Source organism: Meles meles, chromosome 20, assembly GCF_922984935.1.
Source record: "Meles meles chromosome 20, mMelMel3.1 paternal haplotype, whole genome shotgun sequence".
NCBI classification, from domain to species: Eukaryota; Metazoa; Chordata; class Mammalia; order Carnivora; family Mustelidae; genus Meles; species Meles meles.
The window spans coordinates 273,174-296,277 of record NC_060085.1 but is presented as its reverse complement, the minus strand read 5'-3'; the positions used below and the strand labels follow the sequence as shown (position 1 = coordinate 296,277).

The 23,104-nt window shown below is 63.4% G+C and overlaps 2 protein-coding genes across 8 annotated transcripts; one reads left to right on the top strand and one right to left on the bottom strand.

Annotated features, from left to right (window-relative positions):
• The first annotated feature begins 6,142 nt into the window (after positions 1 to 6,142).
• On the top strand, positions 6,143 to 10,367 carry PRSS57 (serine protease 57). The gene is made up of 5 exons (XM_045990133.1): positions 6,143 to 6,244; positions 6,498 to 6,651; positions 6,921 to 7,065; positions 8,611 to 8,874; positions 9,967 to 10,367. The coding sequence occupies exons 1-5, from the start codon at positions 6,166 to 6,168 to the stop codon at positions 10,306 to 10,308; spliced, it is 984 nt and encodes a 327-aa protein (XP_045846089.1). The 5' UTR covers positions 6,143 to 6,165; the 3' UTR covers positions 10,309 to 10,367.
• Positions 10,368 to 10,495: 128 nt separating this feature from the next.
• FSTL3 (follistatin like 3) lies at positions 10,496 to 21,509 on the bottom strand. 7 transcript variants are annotated; one of them, XM_045990136.1, is made up of 8 exons: positions 20,502 to 21,509; positions 19,989 to 20,153; positions 18,582 to 18,670; positions 17,189 to 17,348; positions 14,855 to 15,040; positions 12,610 to 12,825; positions 12,055 to 12,282; positions 10,496 to 11,964 (listed from the first exon to the last, which is right to left on the bottom strand). In XM_045990136.1, exons 3-8 carry the CDS (start codon positions 18,588 to 18,590, stop codon positions 11,909 to 11,911), a joined length of 855 nt encoding a protein of 284 aa, XP_045846092.1. In that variant the 5' UTR covers positions 18,591 to 18,670; positions 19,989 to 20,153; positions 20,502 to 21,509; the 3' UTR covers positions 10,496 to 11,908. The 7 variants fall into 7 exon arrangements, with proteins under 7 accessions (XP_045846092.1, XP_045846093.1, XP_045846094.1 ...); XM_045990137.1 differs by having other exon boundaries at positions 20,793 to 21,509; XM_045990138.1 differs by having other exon boundaries at positions 20,931 to 21,509.
• Between the last annotated feature and the right edge of the window lie 1,595 nt (positions 21,510 to 23,104).

Sequence of the window (23,104 nt, the reverse complement as noted above, 5' to 3'; positions counted from 1 at the left end):
TCCTTCCCCCACCTCACAGGGCTGCTGGAGGCTGCGAGAGCGCCGGGCACACAAGCTCAGGGTCCGCACTTCCGCAGAGGATCAGAGAGTCCGTGTGTTCGGCGTCCCGGGCCAGACGGTCTCTGTCACGAGGACTCAGCTCTGCCCTTGCAGCGTCCAGGCCACCAGAGGAAGACACAGATGCATCCGTGTGGCCGTGTGCCAGTAAAGCTTTATTTACAGAGCAGGTGCCGGGCCAGGTTTGACTCCAGGTGCCCAGCAAGAGCGGGGGGGGGTCCATCGCTGTCCCCTCTGCCTCCAAGTCCGCGAAGCCACACAGATTCCTCTGGTACCTGCTGCGGCCCCGACCCGTCCGCTGCCTGGACACAGAAGCCTCACCCTGGGACATGGGTATTTTGGGTCTGGAGGCTTGAGGGATTGGTGGGTGTGTTTTTCACAAGAACAGGAGGGGAAGGAGGAGAGTGTACTCATGGGGGGCTGATGGGAGCCATGGTCCCCATCCCCATATTCCTGTCCCTTCCCCGCCCTCACCTTCCCAGGGTGCCCACCTCCCTCAGATCAAAAGCAAGGTCCTCGCAGGGTCCCTGAACACGGGCTCCAAGACCCACGGTCTCGGGCACGTTCCAGGGGACCGGCCTGGAGGCGACGCCCCAGGAGACGGGGACACGGGGCGGGGCAGAGACAGTGAGCAGGCAGGCCTCGGCCAGGAGGTGGGCCAGGGCGGGGCGTCCTGGGGGCCAGAGCCGAGCTTTCTCCCGGAGAGATGGCCACGTCACCCGTCTCCCCTCCTCTCTCTTCAGTGCCCAGCCGCCCCCATCCCAGTCTGAATCACTGTACCCTCGGCTGGCCCCTCGCTGGGCCACGTGCCCCCACGGTTTCCATGACGACATCCCCCCCACACCACTTCGTTGGCCCCCTCTGCTCATCCTGGGTATGGCCATCCCCAGGGCTTGGCCCAGCACCCTGTCCTGCCCTGAGCTCCAGCCTGCACCCGACATCCTCTGGGACCCTGGGACTTCGGGGCGTTCTCAATGCCCAAAGCCCCCTCCTCCCCGTCCCTGAGTCAGAGAGGCCCTTACCTCCCCGGGCTCTGATCCCAGCTCAGGCCTTGTGTCCACGCCGCCCCGTCACCAGCGCCGCAATTTCCCGGGTCTCCCTGCTTCTTCTGTGCACGGGACAGCTCTGTCCTAACCTGTCCCCATTAGACACCTGCTGTGGCTCTCCAGGGCCCTGTGGCCTACCTCCCGGGTCCAGCGGAGCCCTGCCAAGCCTTGCTCTCCCTTCATTCTCCACACCCCACATCCAGACACCCCAGGTCAGCACCCGCCGCGCCCACCTCCAGGAGCATCTCCCGCTCTTGCCCATGGTCACTGGGTCTCCCCGGTTCCCGGCTTTAGAGCCCTATCCCCTTCCCTGTCCTTTTCTGGCCACCCTTGTGCCACTTAATACTTCTGGCAGACGATGTTATCCACCTGGTCCCCCTGGGCACAGACCTGTCTTCCCAGCACACACAGCAGGTGCTCAGCAAACTCCCACTGATGACCAGTTTCCTGTCTCCCACGGTCCACTTTGAAGCCCCCGTAGGGCAGAGGGCGCCAATGCCATGTGCAGATGGGCACGTGGGGCCTCTGCAAGGGGGGCCTCGGGCACCCAGGCCCTTGCTGACCCCCCTCTGACACTCAGAGATGCCCCAGTCACCTGCCCCCAGAGGTGGGGTGGCTCTAGGGACCCCAGTAATGGCCAAGCTTCTTCCCTCAAAGCCCTCCCCAGGAGGAAAGCAGGAGCCGTGAGGGCGGACAAGGTAGGCAGAGCTGGCGGGGCTCTGACCCCCAGCCTCAGTTTACCCACTGGTTCCCCGTGTGCGAGGCGCTCACCCCTGCACACCCCTTCCTCAGCTCTCTGCCAGACCTCTGGGAGCGGGGCCGGGAGAGGTCTAAGACAGGTAGATGGGTGCGTGCAGCCCCCCGCTCGCGAGGGCCCGGAGTCCAGAGGGGCGCTCGTGGGACACAGGACGTCACGGGGGGCTGTGTTTACTCCTGAGGCAGCCTGGCATCTGCCACCAGAAATGAGAAGTGATGTCGTTGGAGCGCTCATGACCATAACGGAGAGAAAAGTGTGTGGGTCAGACAAGTGGCCACGGAGGGATCAGTGCTGCTACGGTCCCCCTCCCGCTGAGCTGCTCGCGCTAAGCTGCTGAGACACCGAGGAGGGCACCCCCACCTGGGCCGGCCGCCCACGAGGCTCAGTCCCATAACTTCGACTCTCACAAGCCCCCTGAAGGGGCCGGGAAAGGATGAGCCAGACAGAAGACGCTCCGGGGCTCCCCCTCCCCAGCTTCATGGCCCGAACCCCAGGCCCGGCTCAGGTCAGGCCCTGCACAGAGCCATGCCCTGTCCTCCTGGCCTGTGCCATGGCCCTGGGAGCCCCAGCCCTCGCAGGTGAGGGATGCAGGACTGTTCTCGGTCTCACAAAGCCCGCTGCTCTGGCTGAGTCAGCTCTGGGTCCCAACTGCCATTGGCAGAATCTAAATGCGCTCCTGGGGAGGCTGTGTCCTCTGCACCTGACGGGCACTCAGAAAAAGAAATTCACATAGAGGGGCGCCTGGGTGGCTCAGTGGGTTAAAGCCTCTGCCTTCAGCTCAGGTCATGATCTCAGGGTCCTGGGATCCAGCCCTGCATCGGGCTCTTTGCTCAACAGGGAGCCTGCTTCCTCCTCTCTCTGCCTGCCTCTCTGCCTACTGTGATCTCTCTCTGTCAAATAAATAAATAAAATCTTTAAAAAGAAAAAAAAAGAGGGGCGCCTGGGTGGCTCAGTGGGTTGGGCCGCTGCCTTCGGCTCGGGTCATGATCTCAGGGTCCTGGGATCCAGCCCTGCATCGGGCTCTTTGCTCAACAGGGAGCCTGCTTCCTCCTCTCTCTGCCTGCCTCTCTGCCTACTGTGATCTCTCTCTGTCAAATAAATAAATAAAATCTTTAAAAAGAAAAAAAAAGGGGCGCCTGGGTGGCTCAGTGGGTTGGGCCGCTGCCTTCGGCTCGGGTCATGATCTCAGGGTCCTGGGATCGAGTCCCACATTGGGCGCTCTGCTCAGCGGAGAGCCTGCTTCCCTTCCTCTCTCTCTGCCTGCCTCTCTTGTGATTTCTCTCTGTCAAATAAATTAAAAAAAAAAAAATCTTTAAAAAAAAAAAGAAAAAGAAAAAAAAAAGAAATTCATCTGACCCTGAGTTAAACTCCTCCACATGTAAAGAGCACCAGCAAATCAATAACAAAAGTAAGTGTTCCGTAAAGGGAGCTCTCAGCATCACTGCCATCACCACCGTTACGGCGGCGGAGTCCGTTCCTACTAGGAGAGCCACCCAAATCCCCCGTGGGAAGACCCTTCAGGGACTCAGGTCCACAGCTCTGGGTTTCAGAGCCTCTGCTGTGCAGCCCAGACAAGTCAGGCTCCCCTCTCTGGGCCTCAGTTTGGGAAATGGAAATGCTGAGCCCCAGCCTGCCTGCTCCTCGGGGCTTTGGGGAGCTTGGTTGTTTGAGACCAGGAGGGACGGTTATGTTTCACAAGCGTTCCCCAGATGGGAAGGAAATGGGCCTGGCTGTGGGCGGAATCAGCCTTTGTCGGAGGCAGCAGCCCAGCCTCGTTGTTCCCTTGCTGTGCAACTGTGGCCAAGCCACGTACCCTCTCTGTGCATCGGTCTCTCCACTGGTCATGGGAGTAGAAACAACGCCGATGTCCCCAGGTGGCTGTAGGACCCCTGCAGCTTGGGGTTGGGGTGGTGCTCATGCCAGTCCCCAAGGGAGTGTGGCCTGGACCACAGCCCCAGTGGCCCAGAGCAGAGTCCCCCATGGCCCCCGAAGACGCATCCCCTTCCAGCGGCAGCCGGGCTCTCGGCTGCCACACGGGGTCGGACCCGAGCAGACGCCACTGTCACAGGACTTTCCTGCAGGGTCTCGGGTCGTGGTGGTTCCTCCCACTGCTCTGACCTGTCCCCACAGACGCAGCAGCTTAGAATGACTTTCCCTTATTACCCGAGCAGTGGGCCTCACTGGGCTGACCTCCGGGGCCAGGCTGTGGTCTGGGCCGCACCCTCCGAGCCCGCCTGCTCCACCCCTGCTGCCCTGCCTTCGAGGCTCTGGGCCTTGTCTGTGAAACCGGAATGATGGCACACAGCAAACCCACGAGACCGGGAACTGCGGCGGGCCAGATATGGCCCCAAAGGCGTCCCCGTCCCTGACGCACCCGGACGTGTCCCCTCCTGCGGCAGAGGGGAGCTTGTCAGGGCCCCGAGCTGGGGGTGACCCTGGATTCCCGGGGGACCCGGCGTCTTCCCCAGGTCCTCACGAGAGGGAGGCAGAGGGCGGGGGTCCCGGAGACGGGCAGACCCCGCGCTGCCGGCAGGGAGGATGGAGGGGGCCGTGGGCCAGGAGAGGGCAGGAGCCGGGTCTCCCTGGGGTCCCAGGGGACCAGCCCTGCCCGTGCCGGGGTTTTGGGACTCCTGAGCCCAGAACTGTCGGAGAATCGGTGTGTGCTGGTGCGATCCACTGGATGTACCAGGTCAGTGGGAGGCCAGGCAGCCTCTGGGGCTGCGGATCCTCACTCCTGTGGTTCTGTCCCAAGGGACCAGGGAGGTGGGGTCATGGGGGGCCACGAGGTGGTGTCCCCCTGAGCCCCTTTATGGCGTCCCCGCAGCTGGTGAAGTCATCTTCCCGTGGCACCCTGGCCACGTGCTTGCTGGTTCAGAGAGGGGCTGGAGCGGGCTGCAGGCCTGGCGTGCTCCAGCCTAGCACCTGGTCCCCTTACCGCCCCGAACAGGAAGGTCAGTGTCCCGGTGCTGTCGGGAGGGCGGACGGCTCGCCAGGCTCCCAAGACCAGCAAGCTGGACAGTCACCACCTCCAGCGCCCAAAGGGGGCCAGGCCGGCAGACGAGGGGAGGGCACTGTGGAGGGAGGGTGCATGAGCCCACCCTTGGCGAGGGGCTCAGGACGAAGCCCGAGTGCACGGCCGCACGCCTGCCGCTCAGGCCACGGCTCCTGCTGTCATCCCGTCTCTCTCCGTCTCTGCCCTGCAAGGGTCTCTCCCCACCCCTGTCCCCCAGCTCTCCTCTCCATCTGCCCCACACACTCGCCAGGCTAGACACCCCCACCCCCACGCCCAGGGTGCCTCAGGCCACGACGACCCCCAGCACTGGTAGAGGCCGGCACACGCATCCATGGTCATCGGGGCCGGACGCCCGTGGAGCGTCTGGCGGGGCCCATCCTGAGGGATGTGCTCTGCACCTTTGCTGGCTCTAGGGACTCTGAGGCGTGGACAGGGTGAGCCTGGAACACCCTCCGGGTGGAAACACCAGCCCCCGTGCCTCAGTTTCCCACCCCTGACCCCCAGGCACCCTCTTCTGCGGGGTCCTCCACACTGTGCAGGCTGAGCGGTACCAGCGGGGGCGACGGGGCCAGGGCTCCAGTCTTAGCACAGCCTCTGCAAGGGGATGTGTGTCCCGAGGCTTCCCCAGGCCCCGCTGCCAGCACCCGGCTCCCAAGCCCTCAGAAGCCTCTGCCTTGCTGGCCGGGGGATCCCTGTCCATGTCCGTGTCCTCCGGCCGGCTCAAGTGTGCATCAGCCGTGACCCCGGCTCACCAGCCCACACCCCGTGTCCCTGCAGAACATCAGCACTGTGGGGCGGGGGGCTGTGTCCCTGTCGCAGTCTCACCACAGGCTCCTGCCACAGGCTGGTATACAGTGGGCACTTGATAAATGCAACCCGGCAGCAACAATCACAGGCCCCAAGGTCTGTGTGGGGCTGCCGACGGGGGCCAGGCAGCATGGGGGCCAGACCCCGTTCACCTCCACCCCGGGAGGCAGCCGTGGGCACGGTGCTGCTGGGTAAACTGAGGCACAGAGGCTGAGTGACCGCTGCCGTCCCAGGACCCCACAGAGCCGGGCTTTGTCCCCGGCAGGCAGCCCCTCGAGTCACCTGCTCTGCTCTTCCCCTCACTGCCCTGTTTCCTGACCTCCTGTGGCTTCTCGGAAGCAGCGGGGCAGAACTGGGCGTTGCTGGCGGGGCCTGGCCGACCTCTGACCACAGGCCACAGCCAGGTTCCCCCTTCTCGGGCCGTTGACGAGGGTGGGGGCCGTGTCTTGCTGAGCTCTGGAGGGAGCCGCCGGCCTGCGACTACCATGGGCCCCAGGGCAGGGGAGCGGGGTCGCCTGCTGCTGACCATGGCTGTGGTCCTCACGCTGCCTCCGAGGCCTGCAGGTGAGAGTCCCTGACTGGCTGGGTCATGGCCCCGCTTGTCTTCGGGGCCGGGGGCTGGGGTGGAGGCCTAGGCCTGGGCTTCTAGGGTGCAGACCCCTCCCAGCATGCTTGGGGCCCTTCCCCGGGCTCCTTGCCCCCTGCCCATCTCGACCCGCTGGCCCCCACGGTCCCCCACCCCAGCAGGTGTCCCGGCTGTCCATTCCCACCGCCCCTCCTCTGGCCCCATCCTGATGCGGTCCCGCCCCGCCCGCAGGCTCCTGGGGCGCCCGGATTATTGGGGGTCACGAGGTGACGCCCCACTCCCGGCCTTACATGGCGTCTGTGAAGTTCGAGGGCCAGCACCACTGTGGGGGCTTCCTGCTCCGAGCCCGCTGGGTGGTCTCTGCAGCCCACTGCTTCGGCCACAGGTGAGCCCACGAGGGGGGCCCTGCCCCCACCTCCGCCACGGGGGGCGGCTCACCTGCCGGCAGCAGGGGGCTCGGGCGTGAGGAGCACAGCCCCGTGTCCACCCCCAGCACCGTGTTCTGATACCGACGTGTGTCACTGCCCCACGATTTGTGAACACTGTGACTGCGCTGGGAATGGAGACACGCAGGGTCACCACCGCGGGGCTCTGGTCAGGGTCCCAGGGGCCGCCGAGGCCCCGGTCTCGCTCTCAAGCCTCCTGCCCCCACAGGGACCCCCGAACGGGCCTGGTGGTGCTGGGGGCTCACGTCCTGCACACCCCGGAGCCTACACAGCAAGTGTTTGGCATCTCAGCTGTCATCAGGCACCCGGACTACCAGCCCGACATCCACGCCAATGACATCTGTCTGCTGCTGGTGAGCTGGGGGGGGCAATGGACTCGGGTCTGGCCTGTCCAAGGCCTCCCCCGTGATGGCCCAATGGACATGTTCGAAAACCAGCGGGAAGGATCCCATGAGCACCCAAGTCAGGTCACGTCCCTCCTCTGCCCTCCGTGCCTCCCACGTCCTCCCCTCAGAGCCCCAATCAGGGTGGACCAACTAGTCAACATCTCAGCATGCTCAAACCCCCGGGGCTTTGCACGGGCCTCCGGGCCCTGCTCCCACAGACACCACCCGGCTCGCTCCTTCCCACAACTCTCCCGAGTCTGCCCGCGCATCCCCTTCTCAGGAGGCCCCCACCGTCCCCCCATCCCTGCCCTCTGGCCCACCTTTCTCGGGTCACCGCCTCCACCTCCAGACTTGGAGGACAGGGATTTTTATCTCCCTCGTGGCCATTTACGGCCCACAGGAGCCCTGGACATTCAGAAGAGCCTCTAGGGCGCCGGATACTCCAATCCCTGCCCCCCAGGCCCCTTGTGGGTTTTCTGGGCGGGAAGAAGCTCCTCCCATAAATGTGGGCTTCCCTCCCTGCCAACACCGCGTGCATCCCTTGGAGCCCCCAGGGCCCCCTCCTGCTTGGGGGCCGCCCCCATATCTTCCACTCAGGTGCCCAAATTCAACTCCAGGCACCCCAGGAAATTTAAAGGGAAAAACTTCAAACCTGCTCTCCAAATATGGAGAAAATTCAAAACCGAGGGACACTCAGCACGACAGAAACAGGTCCCTGGGAACACCAGGGCTTGGGGTGCCATGTTCTCTTGGCAAAACGAGAAGGGGGCAGCGAGCGTCAGCGGCAAACCTCGCATGTGGATTTGCTCGTCTGTGAAACCCCAGAAGCTGGAGTCCACAGCTCACCCATCCCATTACACAGCAGGGCAAACTGAGGCTAGGGTACGGTCAGCGGCATGGCTAAGGCTGAGGAGTGAGCACCGAAACCAGGGGCCCGAGTCATCTATCCCACGAACACTGACTGAGCGCCCGATGTGTGCGGGGCACCGGGGTTACAGCTGTGAACAAACAGCCCCAGGGCTGCTCCCCTCAGAGCCTCTGGTCCAACAGAGTGGCAGCTGAGTAAAACGGCCCAGACGGGGCACAGGGGAGACCAGAAGAGGCTCCATCCTATCCTGGGAATCTAGGAAGTCTCCCCTGAGGAGGTCACATCTAAGCTGAGACCTGAAGGCTGGAGAGGAAAGGTGTTCCAGCCTGAGGCAGGGGCGGGACCAAGGACACGCAGGACATTCATTCTGCCCGGAGGGGAGGGGAGGGCCCAATGGTGAGCCCAGAGGTATTGTCCCAAGAACCACAGGGAGCCACCGGAGGGCTTACAAGCAGGGAGGGGCACTTCTTTCAGCCTGAGAGGGTGAGGCCTGATGGGAAGAGCCTCCTGAGGGCCTGAGGATGGCTGCTACTGATTTCCGTCCTTGAGGCCAAGAAAAGACCAGCTGTCATGAAGGGTAAACTGAGGCAGGGACACTGATGGGTGGTTGGGGGGTAACCCTTAACTCAGCGATTTCTCTGCAGCTGAACCGCTCTGCTGTCCTGGGGCCCGCAGTGGGGCTGCTGAAGCTGCCTCGGAGAGACGCCAGGCCGCTCAAGCCTGGGGCACGGTGCCAGGTGGCGGGCTGGGGCTCCATATCAGACTTTGAGGACCTGCCGCCCGGGCTGATGGAGGCTGAGGTCCGCGTGCTGAGCCTGGACGTCTGCAACAGCTCTTGGAGGGGCCAGCTGAGCCCTGCCATGCTCTGCACCCAAAGTGGGGACCGCCGGCGGCGTGGCTTCTGCTCAGTAAGACAGTCTCCACCCTGCCGGCCTAGGGTATGGGGAAAATGGGCGAGGCCTACAGAGAGGGCTAGAGGTGGGCGGAAGCTTGGGAACTAAGTCCCAGCTCACCTTTGAGACCCCTCGAGACCTCACCTGACGCCCTGGAAGGACAAAGAGTTTTCCAAGGTCACAGGGCTGTCAAGTACAGCCGCGCAGGTTGTACACTGCACAGAGAGCCGCAGATCTGTGTATCCATAAGCAGTGTTCAGTAGGGGGCAGTACACATCGCAGCCAGGCAGTCCCTGCTCCTGAGACCCTGTGTGCACTATGGCAGCCCTGGCCCTGATGCTGAGGGAGAAACTCAACCTGGAGGATTTTTTATTCCAGGCGAGGAGTATAGTGGTTCAAAACACAGACTCTGGGAGTCCAGCTGCCTGGATCCAAATCCAGACTGTGCCACTTCCCAGGTGTGCGGCCTTGGAAAAGCCACCTCACCCCTGGCCCTTTCTCCACCTGTGAAACTGCCAAACCAGTAGTACCTCCTTCCGAGGGTCAGAGCTGGTTCTAGGTTGCGGTTCGGGAGACGGGACTGGAGAGCGGAGCGAGGGGAGAAAGTGCGAATTTCAGGGCGAGTACTCGGGGAGGCTTCTCCGAGGGGAGCACCTCTTGAGCTGAGACTGGAAGGAGTCTTGAGGAGGGCTGAGGGAAGGCGGCAGAGAGACCCCTCTCAGGGCTGCCGCGTACAGCTGCGCAGCTCACCTCCTGCACAAAGTACCGCAGACTTGCACTGCTACACCAGCAGCGTTGGAAGGGGACAGGACGGTCCCAAGGGTATGGGAAAAGCCCGGAGACTGGAGCAAGCTTGCTTTACTTCAGGAGCAGCCTGGGAGGTCGGTGGGGCCAAAACCCAGGGGAAGGAGGGTAGACAGAGGGGTGAGGGCCGGAGGCTCACAGCCCCTGAAGGCTGTTCCGTGTCGCTTCTGCTGGAAGAGCACTAGGCAGCCGTGGAACATTTCGAGGCAGGGAGGGGCCTGGTCAGATTTGCGCACAGAAGCCCCTTCAGGGAAAGAGGCCCAGAGACGGACCCCTGACCTTGTCTTTCCTCCCACCCCCCAGGCGGACTCTGGGGGGCCCCTGGTGTGCAGGAACCGAGCGCACGGCCTTGTCTCTTTCTCCGGACTATGGTGTGGCGACCCCAAGACCCCCGATGTGTACACACAGGTGTCGGCCTTTGTGAGCTGGATATGGGATGTGGTTCGAAGGCCCCGGCCCAGCCCCCTGCCCAGGACCACCGAGTCCCTGCGCAGCCACCGGAACCACAACAGCACCGGGGATACAGATGGGATGGCCAATGATCCAGTCCGCTCCTTCCCCGGAAATCCCACGGCCTGGCAGCTCATCCACAGGCCCCCATGGGCCCCGGGGAAGCCTGGTGTGTATGGGGTTGGGGTGGGGTAGGAGACAGCATCCGTTCGAAATGCAAAGGGCCCAAACGACCAAATAAAACGTTAACCGAATAACCAGACGGGACGGCGCATCTCCAAGGTGCGTCCACGCTCCTCTGAGCTTCTCGTGTGCCTCACCGTGGCGGAGGGTCTGGTTTTGCTACTGCCTCCCCAAGCGACCCCGAGCCACTTGCTTCAGGACCCAGGCCCCTCAGCACCCTTCCCCAGCCCCCAGCCAGGGCAGCCTCCTGACTCTGCCCACGCAGCACCCCCGACGTGGACCTCCTTCAGCCCCAGCTAACCACAGCCATCTCAATCCCCTTTCATCTCCTACCTTAGAAAGGCTTCCTTCCCCCGCCCAGGTCCACACATCATGATCCTCAGCTGTCTCCCTGGCTGCTGCCCACGGCCCAGACGTACACACTGAGGCCCAGAGACAGGAGGAGTCTCCCCCACTCACCACCCTAACAGCACCCCAGGTGCCTGGGTGGTAACCCACTACCAAAGGGGGCGGCACAGAGGCTGGGGGTGGGGGGCAAACCAAGGCTTGGATACTCTGGAGTGGAGTCTTTATTTCTTTGGTGAGGCGGGACCCCAGGCTGGGGGAGGTGGTCTTGTCGGGAGCCCAAGGACACTTCTCAGGGTCACAGGTAAGGCACTTCTGAGGGGCTAGGGGAGGGTGAGCGCAGCTGGCCCCGTGTGGCTCCCCCCCAAGCTTGGAGCTGTGCTCTTGCCTGCTGGGGGCTCCCGATATGTAGCCTAAGCCTCTGGCCCCCATACAGACACGGGGCGGGATTACCCAGCAACAGCCCAGACAGAAGGCAGAGACTCTACCCGAGGCTAGCACCTGGCTGGTGTCAAGACTCCCCAGCCGGCTGCAGGGTGAGGAGGGTCCAGCTGGGCACTGGGTGAGGTTCCGCTGGGACCAGTCTCATGGGACCAGGGGTTCCGATCCAGACCTCATGTGCGGATGGGACCGCAGAACTAGTGTGCCGCTCAGACGCGCAGCTCCGGGGGCAGGGGCTCCTGTGCCCACGGGGTCCTGCCCTAAGGGCACCGGGCCCCACTGGACATAACACTCTGGCCCGAGGCCCATGTCAGGAGACACAGACAGCAGCCCCTCCCCTCACCCCGTCCAGGGGACAAGCTGGGCTTTCCTAAGGGGCCACCACAGGACTTACTGGGGAAACAAGGGCAGGAGAGAAAGTAACCCCAGCGTTCTCGAACTGGCTGGGGACGATGGCTGCTTCCTCGCTCGGCCTGTCTGAGGCCTGGGTAGGTTCTGAGGCTCACTTATACACGCCCAGGCCTTAGTCCCAGTCTAGTCTAGAAGGCTGGGGTGCTTCTTCACTAATTGTCGGCAGGGGTGAGTCCCCAGCCCTCTCTCGTGACGGCGGTAATTAAGTTATCCCTAGAGCAGAAGCAGCGGGGGTCCTCCTGGGCCGCTCCGTGCCACAGTCCCAGGCCTCCTCCCCCAATTCTTCCAACGTATCGTCAGGGGGCTCCCGGTCCAGGCTCGGGGGGGGCGTCCATGGGACATAAATTAGACTCGGCTGCAGCAATAAATAAAGCGGGGAAGCCTTGAACGCCAGGCCCAAGTCGGCCCCACGGGCTCATACGAAGTTCTCCTCCTCCTCCTCCGACTCTGCGTCCGACGGCCCAGGGGCGCCTGCAGAGCGGGGGGGAAGAAAAGAGAAATGGGGGCGCGGAGAGGGGCGGGACGCTGGACCCCGCCGCCGCTCCCGGCTCCGCGCCGCACCTGCACAGCTGCCCGGGTGGCGCACGCCGATAGAGCGGCCCAGGAAGCAGGTGGCCTGGCGGAGGTGGCACGAGGACATGTAGGTGACGTTGTTGTTGCCGCAGAGCTCCTGGCCGGGGCTGGAGGGCGCGGGACAGGGCGCCGCGCGACACACCACGCAGTGGGCACTGCCCGTCTGGTCCACCACGCACGACTGCGGCCGCGGGCACAGGACGTGCGCGCACGACTCTGCGGGCGGGGCGCGGGGGCGGGTCAGGGGCGCGGTCGGGCCGCAGGCAGGCTCCACCCCAGGCCCCGCCCCCGGCGGAAGCCACACCCCTCCGCGCGCCTCGCCCGCACTCCGGCCACACCCAAGCCCCGCCCTGAGTCACGCACCCCCGTCTTCCACCCCACGTGAGCCCCAGACCTCCCCTTCCAAAGCCGCACCCCGGTTTTCCTCATTCCGGCCGACCCACGGCTGACCCAATCCAGAGGCGCCCTCCCGGGAGGCCAGCTGTTAGGCCCCGCCCCGCCGGCCCCGCCCCGCCCCGCCCCGCCGGCCCCGCCCCCACGTACTGCGGCAGCGTCCCGGGTACATGACGCGCAGGTCCGGGTGGCCGCGGCAGCGCGCGGCGCGCAGCTCGCACTCGTCGCGGTAGGTGGCGCCGTCCGAGCCGCAGACCTGCAGGCGCGCCGGGAGCCCCGCGCAGTCGGGCGCGCACTCGCAGCGCGGGCGGCCCCCCTGCATGCGGCACGCCTTGCCGGGGCCGCACTCCACGCCCTCGCACGAATCTGCGGACACAGGGCACGCGCGCGTGGGGGGGCCGCGTGGCCGAGGCCGGAGGCCGCGGAGCCCCCGCCCCCTCGTCGGAGGCTGGAGGCCGCGCGGAGTGGGGCCGGGCCGGCGCCGGGGAGCACAGGCGAGGGCGGCGGGCTCGGGGTGTGGTGCGGGACCCGTTGGGGACGAGATCAGCCCCGGGCCGGGGCTCAGAGTGGGCGGGCACGGGGCGGGGGTGTCTGCCCGGAATCGGGGGGTTCAGGAACGAGCTTCCAGGGCCCGGTCCCGCTCGCGCTCCGCAGCTGGGCCCCCCGCTCGGGCTGGCGCCCGTTCCCTGATCTTCGCGCCGGGAGGGAAGGCCGGCGGGGGCCCGCCCGGTCCATGCGCGGGTCTGGGAGGACAGGCAGCGTCCGTTCCCCGTGCCTGCCAGGACCAACCCCGAGGAGGCGTCGGGGAGGGCGGGGCGTTGGCGCTGGGCCGCGAGGCTCATTTCCTGGGCAGGGGGCTTCCCACATCCCGGGCCTGATGAACCAGGGGTTACCCCGGCCCCCCTCCCCCCGTTTCTCAGGCAGGGAAACAGGCCTGAGCAGGGCAGTTCTCTCTCTGGGGTCTCCAGCTCCACCCAGCACCCCTCTCCCCGGACCTTGGGAAATGCAGACCAGACTCGGCCTCAGCCCCAGCCCCACTGACGGCGGCTCCCCTCACTGGCCCTCCCAGGCTCGTTGCAGTCTCCCAGCCACGCCCCACGAGGGGATGCCAACTTGTCAGCATTTTACAAAAGGGGGAAACTGAGGCCCCGTCACAGCTGGGAGTGGACCCGAGCCAAGGGCTCCTCCGAACGAAAACTCCAGGCCAGACCGCAAATAGCCCCCCCCCACCCCAGTTCTGTTGCTTGTGGTCCTGGAGGGCGGACTGGAGCTCTTGAGTTCAGCCTCAGTTTCCCCGTGTGTAAAGCGAGGCTGACTGGGGAAGCGTGCACGTAAAATGAGCGTGTGTGCTGGCGCCCCCGTGTCAACCCTGCCAGGGCATGTGGGCCGCACCTGGGCACTTCCCACATTGCTTGCCCACACACACATCTGGAAACACTCCCCCGGTGGCTTCACAAGCAGGAACGGAAGTGGGAGAACGGAGCTGCCTTCCCCAAGGCCAGATGAGGTTGGGGGCAGGGTGACCTGGACCTTATGTCTAGGCCAGGCGATTTTGTAAGTCTGTGCTCCCTCCAGAACCGCCGCTGGGTCCTCCTCCCAGAGCCCAGCGGCGGTTCTGGAGGGAGCCAGGGCAAATGGCAGTGAGTCCAAGACCACCCAGCCAGACTGATGAGACCAGTCGCGTCCCGGTGGCCAGCCGGGCTCTCAGCTGGGCCTCAGCTCCAGCCTCCTCCCTGCAGCGGCCCACCCACTAAGGCCCGGTCCCATACTTTCTCCACCTGGCAAACTCCTCATGACGCCCCAGCACCCTGGTACTCGCCCGCCTCCTTCAGGCCGTGCCCCCGCACCACCTCTGGGCCCCTGCATGTCCGGCCCAGACCACAGGCCCGGAAGGCAGAGCAAGTGTCTTGGCTCATTCATGCATTTGGCCCTCAAGGAGTTGCTAGTCTGATGAAGGAGGCAGCTGAGAACACTTCTCAGAACGTGGTCCAGAAGGCGCCTGCTGGTCAAACAGGCATCTCTCGTCCCGGCACAGACCGCCGGAGTCTCGGGGGCTTTGCGCAAAGTGTTGGGAACACTGACGGGGGCAAGGCGACAGCCAGGCGGCCGGTAGAGAAAGTCAGGTGTGAGTTCAGTGCCTTTCTCCCAGGTGGGGTGCGGGAAGGAAAGTGCACCCCGGCAGGCCGGAAACGAGGCTGGGGAGCCCTCAGAGTTTCTTCCTGAGTCCTCAGCGGATGGAAGCTGAGGCCGGGGAACCTCAAGTCCCCAGCCTCTCTCTGAACCCTGGGTTCCCTCCACAAACACTCAGCCTCCTTCTGCATACCCTTTGGATGGGGCACTCCTTCCCAGTTGTCCCCCAGTGACCCTGACCTGTGGCTGACGCCCGTGGTCTCACCTTTGCAGGGGAGGCAGTGGACCAGGCCCAGGAAGCCCAGGAGGCTGATCTTGTTCCCCGGGTGAGAAACGTTGGACCAGGCGGTGTCGATGCTGCCAGAGGCACAGCACTCGGCTTGGCTGACGTCGGTCCTCAGCACCAGGCTGCACGTGGCCTCTCGGCCCTGCTGCAGCCAGCACACGCCACCTGTGCACCCGAGGGCGGTCACTGCCACACCAGGGGTGCCCTCCTGCACCGCTCCCAACACCCAACTCCCAGCCCTGGGGGCTACATACAGCTGCTGCTCAGTAACTACAGAGGGATGATTGCTCCCAAGCTGGGAAGGAGGGCCAGAGACCTGCACGGGAGCTCCCTTCCCAGCTCAGCTCTGGATCCTTTTGCCATCCTTCCGGGATTCCTTGTCCTCTCGGAGCTCCACCCCCCACACAACCCCAACTCCTGGTGGGAAGCTCTTCCCACCTTCTGTCGCTCCAGGCCCCCAGGCCCCGGCCTGGCATCCTGCCCAACCAGCCAAACGCCCAGAGCTGGACATGTCAGGGTCAGTGGGCCCTGCAGCCGCCTCTCCGCCTCTGCCCTCTGTCTAGACAGCACCCGAGGGCACGCAGAGCCCCCCTCGCTTGGCAGCCCCCCCTTGCCTGGCCCGCCTCTTACTCACTCCAACTTGGGAACATTCCCCTTGCATGAGCTCACCATCTCCCTGGGGACACGGCCTTCGGGGAGGGGGCTCAGCTCTCCCCTTCCAGCGGGGCTGGGGTGGGGCTGCCGGCTGGGGTGGGCAGGCAGAGAGCCCTCCATTTCTGCACTCTGAACAGGGGCAGGGGAGGCCACAGCCCCCAGCCCAGAGAACTCACTGGTTCGCAGGCGCTGTTGCTGAGCGCCTTACAGGGACCCGCTGTGGGAGCTCAGGACCTTGGCACCCAGCTTACAAAACGAGAAACTGAGGCCAGGAGTGGGGCAGTTCCTTGCCCGGCATCCCCCAACAAGCGGCTGCTCTGGGCTTCCAACAGCCCATCTATCTAAGCCAAACCTGGGGAAGATACGAGACCTCAGGTGGAGGTCCCCGGGCCGGCCACCCAGCCCCGCCTCTCCGGGGCTTCAGGACTCAAGCGGTTCAGGTTCGAATCCTGAGTTTGCCACTTGTAAGCCGTGTGACCCTGCACCTCAGTTTCCCCATCTGGGAAATGGGCGTGACGCGCGTACAGGCACAGCTGGGCTGTCCTATGCATTCTCGGAGGGTTAGACAGCCCCCAGCAAATGTCAGCAGTCACTGTGACCACTCGTCTTGACCGCTGTGGAAGAGCCACACTGCTGACCTCCTGGTGACCCTCCTTCAGCCCCTTTGGGGCTGGGGGAGGGGAGCCCCAAGCCCTCGCAGACTGAACCCGAGGAGGCCTCCGATCACCAGCTGCCGCCGCGCGCCCCGACATCTCCCCCAAGGCCCGCATTCCCGGGCAGGCCCACGTGGGTGGCCCACCCCGCCCGCCCCTTCCGGCCGCCCCACTCACCGGGCGCGGGGTCCCCCGAGCCCACGGAGCCCACGAAGCCCACGGCCCAAGCCAGGGCCCCCCAGGGCAGTGGCCACAGTGGCCCCGGCGTCCCGGGACGCATGGCGGACGCAGAGACGGCGGCGGCCCCCGCGTCGGGCGGGCGGGCGGCTGGGAGGGCGGCGGCACCGACTTCCCAGCGCGCGGCGGCCGGGCGCTCCCTATAAAGGTCCCGCGGGCTGCGGGCGGGGCGGGGCCGGGCCGGGGCGGGGCGCGAGGCCGAGTCGCGCCCGGTGTGTGCCGGGGCTGGGCCTGGCCACCCCGAGGGCAGCTGCGGGGGTAGGGCGGGGGTCCGCCCGGGGAGCCCGAGGCTCCGGGAAGGTGTCCCCGCGGCCAGCGCCCGGGGGGCCAGACCGTGGTTTCCGGGGCTCACCCTGCGCTCATGGGGGTGGGGTCTTCAGCCCGAGACCCACGGGGAGCGGGTTGCGGATCCGTGTGTCCCGTCGTGGCTTGCAAGTGGTCGCCCGTGCGGCCCAGGCGCGATCTGGGCCCCTAACCTCCTCCCGGGCCCCACGCGCCCACACGCTCCAGAGACCTCAGCCGCAGCAACACCCACCCACTCACGCCCCCGGGCCCCGGGCCGCTGGAGCCGTGGGCTAGGCTGGGTGCGAGCAGCACGGGCCGGCGGGGCTGGCTGGCCGCGGAGGCGGCGGGGTGCGGGGTGCGGCCGCGGGAGACCCAGAGCCACAAATGGCCCCCGGCGTCGTGAGCCTTAGGCAGGGCTTGCAGAGTGTGGCCGCCGAGCCTGGTCGTTGGGAGATGGCACCAACCCCCACCCCCGCCCGCAGACCTTTGCACGTCGTCCTCCCAGGCCACATCGGAAAGCCCTTACTGGCTTCGGGTTTTTTCCTCTCTTCAGGTCTGGTGCTCCTTGTATCTGGAGTCCTCGGCCTCCGGGACTCCCAGCTTTTCCACAATTTGTGACGGTGACGCCAGACATCAGCATGGTCCTGGAAAGAACCGAATCCACTGGGGGTCGGGTCAGCCCGATGTTCCTCCTCTTTGGGAGCTCATCCCTCCTATCTGTGGGTCTCCCCGCCCCCAAATGATCAGGGCCCTCTCCAAATGTTCATGGGTCCTGTACAGCCCCTCTCTGTTTGAATTGTAAGAAATCAAGACAATCTCCTACGGCAAGGATTGTTGGGGGGTGCTGGGGTACCAGAGTGACCAAGGCTGACCCAGTCTTGTCATCACCAAGCCTGCGGTTTGTAAGGGCCGTAAAAACAAAACACATAGACAAACAAGTTAATAGATAACTTTGAAGAGTGGGAATGCTTTCAGGAACAGGAAAAAGATGAGAGTGATGGCGTCTTTCACGGGTAGTGACCTGCTGTGGCTGCATCACCCCTCCCCGCGCCCCGCCAGGTGCTGAAGCCAAAGATTCCAGACCTCCCACATGCATGAGCTCTGCGGCGGTTATGCCATGCCTGGACCCCTTCCTCCATGTCAGCAGCTCAGCCTGCCCCATGTGCCCCCACCAGTGGCCAGGGCACCGAGGGAGGGCACCCAGCCGTCTTGGCCTGTCCTTGACCTCTGACCGTGTGAGGGGATTCTCCCCTGGCTGGGGGGTGGGGCAGGGATGGGACCTGATGTTCTCACCAAGGGTGTGCCGGAGCCAGACACTGCGACCTTGGCCGAGACCTGACCCTGCCGTGGCTCAGCTGCCCCAGCCTGGGTGGTACACACCGAACGGTCATTGTCAGCCTGGCGTGGGCTCTGGACTGAGAGTGGTTGCCAGCAGCTCCTGCCCCCACCCGACCTGGCATGTCTCCCCAGCCCGGAGGCCGTGTGCTAGGTGACCTAAAGCAAGTCACTGGCCCTCACTGAGGAGCCCTCTTTTCATGCCCTCCTCTCCACCCGGACCGGGCCTCAGCCTCATGCCCTGCAGCCCACTTCCTACCACAGCTGTCTACTGTACGGCTCCTCCCCAGCTCAGACATCCACCAGGACTCCCCACGGCCCTAGGCGTCACTCCTCCAGACCCCACAGAAAACAGGCCATGACCACCCAGAGCGGCCAGAGTTCTGACGGAGGGTGCTAGACCCAGTGCAGACTGGGGAGGTCAAGGCTGACTTCTTAGAGGAGGAGGACATTGAAATCACACTAGACTGAACTATGGTGAGGAAAGGGGCACGGGAACAGAAGTGGTCGGATGTTCGTGCTATGGGTAAGACAAAGCCCACCTTGAACATTCGGTTGCGGAGAGGGTCCTGGATGGCACAGGTGGGCCCGGTGGAATCAGAGGGTCATCAAAAGCAGAAACCATTTCCGCCTGTGGTCAGAGAGAAGCATGTGACCTGCCGTTGCCGGCCATGGACAAACGGAGGGGCCTCGAACCCAGGAATGTGAGTAGCCTCCAGAAGCTGGAAAAGCGTCAGTCAGTCAGAGAAGGACAAATACCATACAATCGCACTCCTGGGTGGAGTTTAAAAGAGGAGAGAAAGGATGCCTGGGTGGCTCAGTGGGTTAAAGCCTCTGCCTTCGGCTCAGGTCATAATCTCAGGGTCCTGGGATCAAGCCCCGCATCGGGCTCTCTGCTCAGCGGGGAGCCTGCTTCCTCCTCTCTCTCTGCCTGCGCGTCTCTGCCTACTTGTGATCTCTGTCTGTCAAATAAATAAATAAAATCTTTAAAAAATAAAAAAAAAAAAGAGGACTATGGACTCTGAAAAACAACCAGAGGGTTTTGAAGGGGCGGGGGGGGGGGGGGGGGGGGGGTGGGAGGTTGAGGAACCAGGTGGTAGGTAATAGGGAGGGCACGTACTGCATGGAGCACTGGGTGTGGTGCAAAAACAATGAATACTATTATGCTGAAAATAAACAAATAAAAAAATTAAAAATTAAAAATTAAAAAATTAAAAACAAAAAATTAAAAAAAATTAAAAACAAAAAAAAAAAAGAGGAGAGAAAAAGGAGAGAGGACGCAAACCATAAAAGGTTGGGTTTGGGCGCCTGGCTGGGTTAATGCCTCTGCCTTCAGCTCAGGTCATGATCTCAGGGTCCTGGGAGCGAGTCCCACATCGGGCTCTCTGCTCAGCCAGGAGCCTGCTTCCTCCTCTCTCTCTCTGCCTGCTTCTCTGCCTACTTGTGATTTCTTTCTGTCAAATAAATAAATAAAATCTTTAAAAAAAATTAAAAAAAGGTTGGTTTTTTTTGTTTTGTTTTTTCTGTTTTCGGTAAACTCCATGCCCAACATGGGACTTGAACTCAGAACCCTGAGACCAAGTGTTGCATGCTCTACAGACTGAGCCAGCCGGATGCCCCTAAGAGACTCTTAACTGTAGAGAACAAAGTGAGAGTTGATGGCGGGAGGTGTGGGTGATGGGCACGAGGGAGGGCACTTGCTGGGACATCTGGGGGGCTCAGGTCATGATCTCAGGGTCCCAGGATCGAGCCCTGTGTTGGGCTCCACGCTCAGTGGGGAGTCAGCTTGGGTTCTCTCTCTCCCTCCCCCTCTTCTCCCCACAATGTGCACTCTCATTCTTGCTCTCAAATAAAGAAACTCTTCAGAGAATTTAAAGAGCAGAAGCTGGAAAAGCAAGAACAGACGCCCCACCCCCGAGGCTCCAGAAGGAATTAGACTGTCCCAGTACCTTGATTTTAGTTCAGTGAGACCCATGTTGGACTTCTGACCTCCAGAACGAGAAGAGGAAAAGTTGTGTTGTTTTAAGTTGCCAAGTAGGGGGCAATTTGTCACAGAAGCAGTAGGCAGGCTGTACAGATCGAGCCTGGTGCCACAGCGATAGGGTCCCTGTGGGCTGGAGACAAACGAGGGAGTGAACATGAGCATGAAGGCAGCTGGCAGAGCAGAGGATGGCTGTGGGGCCTGCAAGGAGTGACCTCGAGGCATGCAGGGAGAGGGACCCTTCTGGTGGAAGCCTGGTACAGGATGTACACCTTGGTCAGGCCACGTGTGACCTCTCTGTGCCCCGTGTTCTCATCTGTAAAATGGGCACAAATCCTGTTACTGCCGATTCCAGCCAGGACGCTAGGGACAGTGCATGGTGCACAGCAGGGGCATGACGTGTGTGTACAGATACTTATTGATACTTATTGATAGGTGTTTGTCCGGGGGAGATGCCTGATGAGTTTTCTTTGCCACTCACCATGATGCCGTGAGACAGGCTTCCATTGTAGAGGGTGGAGGAAGGAAGGTGACTTTCTGGCAGTCACGAAGCCCCACGTTATTGGGACTGGCATCAGTACCAGATAAGCAAGATTCCGGGACCCATGTGCTGAGCTGTGGGGCAGGGCCCTCCTACTCTGGACTGGACAATGATGGCCAGCCCCCAGATTGTGGCTGGCATCGCCCCTCTTCTGGTCCCAGCACCAGATTTTCCTTGGAGCAATCACCTCCTGTGCTCCCAACCCGAAAGATCCCAGGCGTGGGCACCAACCCAGGCTGAACCAATTAGGGTCATCTCGCATTCAGCAAACCCGGGAGTCAGCTCTGAGATTCTTTTTTCTGGGAAAGAGACATCCACTTCCCGCCTGAGCTGGAGGGGTGTGAGCCTGGAGCTGCTGGTGGCTCCTACCAAGGGCCAGGGAGAAGCCAGGCCAGCAGGACACTGAGCCAAGAGGGGCAGCAGAAACTCCCTGTACTGTGGCTGGAAGTCCTGGATCCAGCTGTGCCTGAATTCCTCCACCCCAGAAGATGAAGTCAGCTGCGGTGAACAAAACCAGCTTTCACTAAGCCCGTTTACGTTTTACTCAAGCCGAGCCTTTGGACCCAGAGCCGCGGATCTGCAGGGGCTGCAGGGCTCACCCACACGGAAGTGCCCATCTCTGCCCCGGGATTTAACCCCAGAGCTCTCAGGGTCACCTCGTCCCCCCGTCCTCAACGCCCCCATCAACGAAAGGTCTGCCGGCCGTGCGCGAGGACCAGCCGCGGTCAGCGCTCCGGCAAGCAGAGCCTTGCGGGGTCTCTCACGGGGCGTGAGGCCCACGCCGAGGCCTCGCGCGTGGCGGCCGCTCCCGGAGAGCCCGGTCGGGGCCGGGCCTTGTCAGCGCCTTCCGGGGCCGCCCTCCCTCTCCGACGGCACGCGCTGCTGCCCGCAGCCCGCAGACGAAGTCCCGGCTCTCGGGCCGCGTCCCGGGCCCCTGCCGCGCGCCCACGCCCCGCCCCCGCCGCCGCCAGGCCCCCCCGCCCCGCCTCCCTGAAAAGGAACAGAGTCTGCGCAGGAAGCAGGCCGTCTTCTTTGCGGTGGAAGATAGGGCCCACCCCCAGTCCAGAGGCGTAAGCTGATAGGCCGAGCGAATCGACGTAATGTCAGCCACTCCCCTCGCTAGCCAATGGCTTAGAGGAGACCATGTGACCCAGCTCTGGCCAACGGTGGGGGAGAGAGCCTGCTGGGGCGGGGCCTGGGGGGCGGCGGGCGGAGCGAGGGTGCACGTGACCGGCGGAAGGCGGAGGTATCAGTGTCCAGTTCGCTGCTCTAACAAACGAAGGTGCGTCCCGTCGCGCCGCCGTGTCTGCTCGCGGCGCTGAAGATCCGGAGTCTGCGGCGGCCTCCGCGGCCGGCGGCGGGTGTGTCGGGGGTCGCAGTGAGCGGGGAACTGCTGGCCCCGCCGCCGCCCGGGGAGCGGGGGTGGGGGGACCCCCGGCCCGGAAGCTGTCACCCTGGGCCCCCTGCGAGATGGGGACCGTGGACGCAGTCCCGCCCCGGCGGCCGGGCACGGTTCACGGGGCGGCGTGAGCCACGAGCCCAAGCCCGTGGCCAGGCGGCTGGCTCAGCACAGTTGAGGTCCCACGCGGGACGGGACAGCGCGCCGCCCTCCGCCGCGCGGTCCCCCCGTCGGTGCTTTTCCCGTGACCCCAACTCCCGCAGGCGGCGACCTCGTCCCCTCCTCCTCTCATTCATGCGTCCGTTCATCCTCCCGGCCCATCCTCTGCGTTTGCCCCGGCAAAGAGGAAGCCTGAGCGCTCGGTTGGCCTGATCCGAGCCCGTGCCATTGTGTCAAGGTCGCGGCCTAGGAATGTCCCAGCGGGATGCGGAACCGAGACCAGACCGTGGAGGTGAGCCGCCAGCGTGGATGAGGCTGCGGATGGGCCTGGGCTTCGTGTCTTTGGTGCTGATCACCCCGTTTGGTAAAGTGCTGTTGGTTCGGTAAAGGAGTAGCCCGCTTTTGGAGGTACCCGCGGGTGTGTATGAATCAAATGAAAAAATAGAAATAAAAAATGTAGACCAACAAATATAAATAAAAAGGGAAAAAAGACATAACTCAAAAAATACAAAAGAGAGATTAAAAAGAAAACCCCCCAAACTGCAAAAGTAGCCTGTTTGCTTGGAGGAATGTTGCCAGTGGGTCAGTGGCCTGCCTGCTCAGTGCCTTAGTCTCTTCCCTGCAATGTGGGTAATCCCTTTCTCTGGTCCCAAAGCCCCCCAGGGCCTCTGAGGCTTGATTTGCACCCGAGTAGGCGAGTACCTGAGCGTACATCTGCCCCTCCCCCAGGCCAAGCCAGGGCCGGGAATGCTACCAGCTCGACCAGTTAAGTGCCGCTCCAATCCTAACTTACACGGAATCGTCCCACCAGAGAGAAGGTCCTAACACTCATGAAAAATTAAATAGCTAGAAAAAAAACTCTGAACATGATCACTCGCCCAAAATCAAAACCCACTCCAAAGCCGGAAAAGAAGGCTGACCCTGGTAGAGGGTTAGGGTTAGGAGAGGCCTTACCCCCTGAATCGTCCCCACACAGAGGTGAAAG

Coding starts and splice junctions, on each gene's coding strand:
- PRSS57 (XM_045990133.1), top strand. CDS start 6,166: ATGGGCCCCAGGGCAGGGGAGCGGGGTCGCCTGCTGCTGACCATGGCT. Junction 6,652..6,920: donor GCCCACTGCTTCGGCCACAG/GTGAGCCCACGA, acceptor CTGCCCCCACAG/GGACCCCCGAACGGGCCTGG. Junction 8,875..9,966: donor GGCGGCGTGGCTTCTGCTCA/GTAAGACAGTCT, acceptor CCCACCCCCCAG/GCGGACTCTGGGGGGCCCCT.
- FSTL3 (XM_045990135.1), bottom strand. Junction 12,826..14,854: donor CCACTGCCTCCCCTGCAAAG/GTGAGACCACGG, acceptor CTGTGTCCGCAG/ATTCGTGCGAGGGCGTGGAG. Junction 11,965..12,054: donor CCACCCGGGCAGCTGTGCAG/GTGCGGCGCGGA, acceptor CCCGCTCTGCAG/GCGCCCCTGGGCCGTCGGAC.